Source organism: Alexandromys fortis, unplaced genomic scaffold, assembly GCF_014885135.2.
Source record: "Alexandromys fortis isolate MF-2015 unplaced genomic scaffold, M_Fortis_MF-2015_v1.1 scaffold_412, whole genome shotgun sequence".
Lineage (NCBI taxonomy): Eukaryota > Metazoa > Chordata > Mammalia > Rodentia > Cricetidae > Alexandromys > Alexandromys fortis.
The window spans coordinates 185,849-192,753 of record NW_026068285.1 but is presented as its reverse complement, the minus strand read 5'-3'; the positions used below and the strand labels follow the sequence as shown (position 1 = coordinate 192,753).

At 36.0% G+C, this 6,905-nt stretch overlaps 1 protein-coding gene across 2 annotated transcripts in view; it reads left to right on the top strand.

Annotated features, from left to right (window-relative positions):
- Window positions 1–6,905, top strand: part of Taf15 (TATA-box binding protein associated factor 15) — a 42,662-nt gene that overhangs the window by 22,061 nt on the left and 13,696 nt on the right. For both annotated transcript variants that reach the window (XM_050132238.1, XM_050132235.1), the window contains exons 8-10: window positions 3,764–3,798; window positions 4,393–4,425; window positions 5,796–5,905. In XM_050132238.1, the coding sequence (XP_049988195.1) occupies window positions 3,764–3,798; window positions 4,393–4,425; window positions 5,796–5,905 (178 nt within the window). The remainder of the gene's footprint in view (window positions 1–3,763; window positions 3,799–4,392; window positions 4,426–5,795; window positions 5,906–6,905) is intronic.

Here is a 6,905-nt window from a genome sequence, read left to right as displayed (position 1 = left end):
AGTCTCAAAAGTATTCTTCAAAAAAAATTTTTTTAAACTTTGTTTTAATGTTTGAGTATTCTTCCCGCATGTATATACTGCATGCTTTGCCCATGAAGGCCAGAAGAGCACATTGGATCCGCTAGGACTAGAGTTCTAGATGACTGTGAGCTATGTGGGTGCTGGGAATTGAATATGGATTTTCTGGAAAAGCAGCCAGTGCTCTCAACCACCAAGCCATCAGGTTTTCTTTTCTATTGAATCTTTCTTTTCTAAATGTATGAAACCCCCACAGTCTACCCTAGAGTCCTCTTTTCATTATGGTTTTGAATTTGAAAGACCCATCTCTTTAAGTTTCCTATGTAGGGTACTCTGCCAGTTAAGTTGAAGATGCATATGTCTCTTAAATACCTCTACTACTTTACCTTAAAATGATATTGGGGAATTCTTTATGTGCACATATTTGCTTCTATTTCTGGGACGGAAAACAAATTTGTAGCATCTTGACTCAGCTGTTGAAATATTTGTCTTAATTTGCTAATGAGACCTTACTATGGAAGAAAGAATTTTGTAACTTAACAGCAAGTTTGAAAGAAACATTTACCATAGGAATATATTCTTTAATACTAATGAATATGCATTGTAGTCTGTCTCTCGAGTTAATGACAGTAAATTTCCTAATAAAGGGAATGTAACAAAATTTACTTATGAGAGAAAATAGTTGAATGTCATTTGGATGTACAGGTGAACATTAGATCAGTACTTCTCAGATTTAAATATGCATATGAATTACTTGGGGTTCTTAATGCAAATTATTGTTGTATGGAGACTGAGAGCCTGGGTTTTTCTGAGAACTTTTAAGCTATGTTTATGCTTGTGCTTACCCTTTGAGTAGTAAGGATGTAGAACTGAGTTTTGTAAAGCAGGAAACTCAACCTTTATGTTTTTTTATATTTTCTTTTAGAGGATACATTTTTAAAATAATTTTGCATTTGTATCTGTAAATATTTGCCATATGGGGTGTCTGTAGACAGAAGAGGGTATTGAATTCTCTGAAGGTAGAGTTACAGGCATTTATATGCAACTGCTGAACATGGGTGTGGGGAAACCGAACTTGGGTTTTCTGAAAGTATAGCTGGTGACCTTAACCTCTGAGTCACCTCTGTTGTTTTTGTTGTTGTTCAGCCAGGCCACTAAGTGGTGCACACCTTTAATCTCAGCACTTGGGAGTCAGAGACAGGCAGATCTCTGTCTTTGAGGCCAGCCTGGTTTATAGTGTGAGTTCCAGGACAGTCAGGGCTATGTAGAGAGACCTTGTCTCAAACAACCACCACTACCAAAATTGTTCAAAGTTATATTGTTGGCCAGCATGGAAATGAGAGTTTACCTTATATAAAATTGCATATTTTCCTTTCACTGTGGGCTAGATCAGCAGTTTTGTTGACAACAAAGCAGTTAGGGCCGGGTGGTGGTGGCCCACGCCTTTAATCCCAGCACTCGGGAGGCAGAGGCAAGCGGATCTCTGTGAGTTCGAGGCCAACCTGGTCTGCAAGAGCTAGTTCCAGGACAGGAACCAAAAGCTATGGAGAAACCCTGTCTCAAAAACAAACAAACAAACAAACAAAAAAAAAAACAAAGCAGTTAGGATATATCTTATGAACACAGCTTCTAGTTTCCTTATAAAAGATTTGTCTTCACTGGGCGGTGGTGGTGTACACTTTTAATCCCAGCACTGGAGAGGCAGGCAGATCTCTGAGTTCTAGGCCAGCCTGGTCCAAGAGCTAGTTCCAGGACAGGCTCCAAAGCTACAGAGAAACCTTGTCTCAAACAAAAAACAAAACAACAAACAAAAAGTCTAGTGTTCATCTTACACACCCTAACTAAACCCCTAAAATGGGTGTGATGGCACACATCTGTAATCCCAGTGTTGGGAAGAGGGGGCTTGAAGATTTTAGGGGCTGAGTAGCCAGCCAGTCTAGCTGATCCATAAGCTTCAGGTTGAGTGAAAAAATCCTATCTCAAAATAGAAAGTGGAGAACAGTAGGAAGCTATTAGGAGGACACTGCTGTCTTTACATGCCCATACATTCGGTGGGTATCCACCCACATTCATATACAAGAAAATAGACCCCCAAACAATCTTTAAGAATTGTGGACTTGATATCTTCAATAATTCTTCATGTCTGCCATTGGGATTTTGAGGTTCATCTTTGAGGGACCCTTGACTTCTAATGTAATTTCCAAGGGGCTTGGAGTATAGCTTAATGGTAGTAGACCACCTACTTAACTTAAGCAAGCATGAGGCTCTGTGTTCAGTCCCCGGTACTGCAAAAGAAGGGGAATTTTTTTCAACAATTTAACTTCAGCTTTATTGGGCTCTCATGGAAAATACACTTGAGGAAACAAAAGGATGAATTCAAGGTCATCTTTATCTACATAGAAAATTTAGGACCATCATTAAGAGCCTGTCTCAAAATGAAAATAACCAGCTCCTCTTTTTTTACAGAGGTAGCAGTGATATACCTGTCATTTAAAGTATAGGGAAAACTTAGGTACTGTGCTGACATAGTAATTTTAAAAACAAAGCTGTGTCTGTGAAGGACTTCAGTTTAATACTGTCTCCATAGCTTTGAACTAGCCTTATTCTCCTGCTAGAATGATTTCCTGGGATTTACACAATTTTAAAAGCAAGTTAAAACACATGTATCTGTACCTAAGTTGATTACTAGGCAAAATATCTTTATGTCAGGCCAATAAAATATAAGAGAAAGCTTTCTTGTTTAGTCATTGGATGATTCAGAAAAGCCATCTAGAGTTGGGCAATCACTGGAGCAGAAGTTTGTAAACAGATAGCTTCTAGCATCATAAGATGAGCAGCAAATCAAATATCTGAAATTTTTGTGTTATTTATCAGCATCTATGTTTTAGAAAGATTATCTATTTCAATCAAGTTTTTTTTTTGTTTTAATTTCTTGATTAGTATGAGCTGCTTAGATTTGTTACATAAAGCTGTGTGTTTGAGGACCATTGACTTAACTGACACTGTGAATTTGCCAAATAAAGTCATTCTTTTGGCACCTGCAGTGTTGGAGTATTTGCATTCTTTAACATATTCTGTTGCTTTGATGCTTGGAGCACTTGGCAGCTTGAACCTCTGCTGTGATATGAAAAGATCTTATATTAATATTGTGGAGAAGATCAGTTTTGAGTTTAACTGTGTTTTTAGTCCTCATTTTATTAATTTTCTTAAAAGTTTTACATATTTTTCAGGTTCATTTTTGTTTAAATTTATCACTTTAAAGAAGTTCATCTTATAAAACCCATAATTTTATTATCACAGCAGAATCTATACTCAGGATTTTACATTTCCTTTTCTGCTGTCAAAGTCTAACTTGCTTTTTATTCCTCTGGTCTTTTAACTTTTTCCCATATTTCAGACATACCCCTTGGGAAAGAATACTTGCCCTAATTTTACATACTTCATGCTGTGCCTTCAGCTTTTTAAGTTAATGGTTTGAGTAGTAACCTTTTGGCTTGGGGTTGGGAAGTTTTTTGTTTTTAACATAAAAAGTATAATAAATGTGAAAAGGCAACTTGTAGAAATAAATCCTTGAGAAAACACTTAGATTGAGTCATTGAACTCTGAAATGGAATTTACTGGAAAATTAGTGGTGCTACGATTTTCCTAGGCACTCTACTTGTGACAGTTAAGTGTAGATTGAGCCCAGGGCTCAGCACATTAGAGACTTAAGGAAGAAATCATTTCTTCAATTTTTCCTCTGCAGTGGTGGTGACCGCGGTGGCTTCAAAAATTTTGGTGGTAAGTGCTGAGTATCCCAAAATGTTTCAGTGGAAATGCTATATAAATCTAAAAGCCACCAATATCCCGCAGATGCAGTCTAAGCCCTTTTGTACAATGTTGAGGCTGGTGTGTTGTGTGATTACAAAATACGCTGTATACATTTATATCAAAGTAAATACTAAAAGCCAAAACTGATGTCAAATAGTCCAATGGGTTTTCTACACAGTGAATTTGCATGAAAGAGTCTGACCAATGAATATTTCACTGAGTTGTGACTATAGGGTTTTTTTTTTCCTTTTATAAAGGTAGCTGACATGGTGTTTTTAAATTATTAGGGTTTTCAATCAGCATTGGCAATCAATCAATGTTTGACAAAAGTGATGTTAGAATAATGACAAAAGTGGTGGGTGCCGTCTTGGACAAGTCTAAAGAAATGTTGACATTCATCTTTGATTTCTTACACTTTTAATGATAAAAATTTATGTAGTTATTTTATAAATCTGTGATGGTTGACTTTCAAGGATTTGGAAATTTTACATTTTACATGCTTGGTGTTACTGTCTTCCTTTTAATTCCAAATGAGTTGCCTTATAGCCTTTTCTTCTCTCTTAGGTCACAGGGATTATGGATCCAGACCAGATGCTGGTAAGAGTCTTGATACTTTTGTTTTACAGTTACAAAATATCAGTTTTCTACCTCTTAAAGAGGAATATGTGTTTGTTGTAGGAGTAAATACTAAAGGAAAGTTTAATTTAATTTAATGGTGCTGGCAGATCTGGGCAGTTTTTTTTTTTTAATACCAAAATTAAAAATTCAGGGGTCTGATTAGAAAACGTGCTAGAGAAATCACTGTTTGTGCTTTCTTGTATTACGCTTTTTCTTATTTGAAGAAACATTCAAATTTTGCTATCTTAGCAACATAGAGGTTAAAAAAAGATATGTGTTTAAAAAACTCTCAGCCAGGCAGCGTTGGTGCATGCTTTTAAAACCAGCTTTCAGGGGAAGAGGCAGGCCAGTCTTTTGAGCCTGAAACCAGCCTGGTCTACAGAGCAAATTCCAGAATAACCAGGGTTACACAGAGAAACCCTGTCTTGAAAAACAAAAACAACCCAAAAAAATTAAAATAATAATAATAGTAAAATAAAGCTCTTATATTAGATTGGTAGTTTTAGTAGACGTAAGAAATTAAAGTTCATGCATATGAGAATTTCTCTCTGGGTGGAAGGCACTAATTTTATGTGGCTTTTCAATTTTAGATGAATTCAAGGCTGTAGATTTGCTTTTGGACCCTTTTTAAAGTTACGGTTTAGAGGTTAAAATCTATTTCAATAAAAAATATTTAATATATATTGAAATCAGAACTTTTGTTTTTATTAAGATGCCAAAGTATTCTATATGGATGGCAATTTCTGAATTATCCCTTGATGGACTGAATTTTTATACAACTTTCTTACTTTGTTGTACTAATCCAAAAGTGTGCGTGTAAGGTAAGGTGTGTGTACCAGGTGCTCTTACCTTCTGATATATACAAGGCTTTTTGCGGTGAATGGGAACCCAGCATTCTGCTTGGCTGGATGGCTTGAGAGTCAAGTATCCAATTTGGGGGAATTTTGTACTAGAAAGCCTTTTTTAAAAAACATTGGATAGTCAGTTGTATGACTATATACAGTTGAAAGTTCTTCAGAGAAAGGTATGCTAGTTAACTTTCTTCATCTCTTCATGAGCTTTAGTCCTGGATCTGAAGAGTGATACTTTTAACCTCTCCCTTAATTGGTTTATGTATTTCAGAGTCTAACCTGCATTTTACCTAATGCAGGTAAAATGCGTTTTATTGTAATTTATGGTCTTCCATGAAACTGAATACTTTGCATGTTTATATAAGATTTTATATTGGTTCTTCTATTTGGGGCTTAGAAGCAGTCCAGTACTAGTCAATAAATGGTTTTGATTACGGAGCAGGAGTAGTAAAACCAAGTAATATGTACATGAAATTGATCGTAATTTTTTCCCCTTAGATTCAGAGTCTGATAATTCAGATAACAACACAATCTTTGTGCAAGGACTTGGGGAGGGTGTCTCTACAGATCAAGTGGGAGAGTTCTTTAAGCAAATAGGAATTATCAAGGTAAGTAAAAAGTGTAACATTTTCGATTTCATAATTGTTAATATTGTAATTAAGATACATGCATTACATTGTGAGTCTGTATAATACTGTATTAAGTATTACTAAATCCTGTAATGCATGTGCTCCCCCATGTCGATAGGCCTGTGTGTCTTCTTTAGGTTTCTATTGCTGTGATAGACTATTCTGACCAAAAGAATCTTGGAGAGGAAAGGGCTTACTTTATTTGGTTTATCACAATCCATTTTTGAGGGAAGTCAGGCAAGGAGCTGTAATGGAAACCAAGGAGGAACACTATTTACTTGCTTGCTCCCATGGTTTGTTTGTTCATCCTGCTTTCTTATAGCACCCAGGACCACCTGCTCAGAGGTGGCAACACCTCCAGTGGGCTGACCCTCCCACATCAACCAATCTGTTGGAAACATTTTCTCAATTGCAATTCCTATTCCCAGATGACTTTAGAGTCAAGTTTACCCCCCTAAAAAACAAAACAAAAAACCTAAGGAGCACACTAAGTACATTTTATTTTATTTCTTGTTCATGTTTATCTTTCTGCCTGTGCTTAAGCTTCATTCCTGGATTCTGAAATGTCAATATATGCTTTAGAGCAGGACTAAGCAGGTATTACTTGTTTGATGTTTTTGTGGGGCTTTTTTTGTTTGCTTGTGTTTTTTTTTTTTTTTTTTTGATTTATACATGAAACACACTCACACAAGTTCAGAGCTTTTCTTCGTTGTTCTGAGATAGGGCCTGGACTAGCCTCAAACTCACAATCTGTCTGCCTCAGCCTCTTGAGTACTGGGGTTAGAGGGGCAAGATACCATAGCTGGCTACACATTTTTAATAAAGTAGAATTCTGTCTCTACCCTTATCTCAGCCAAAGCCCACTGTATTCCTTAATGCATTGATTTTTATTAAAAGATTTTTTTCCTGGCCTTTAAATATTTTACAAAACATTTTTTATAAAACATCTGCATTGGGTTTTTTTTTTTTTTTTTTTTTT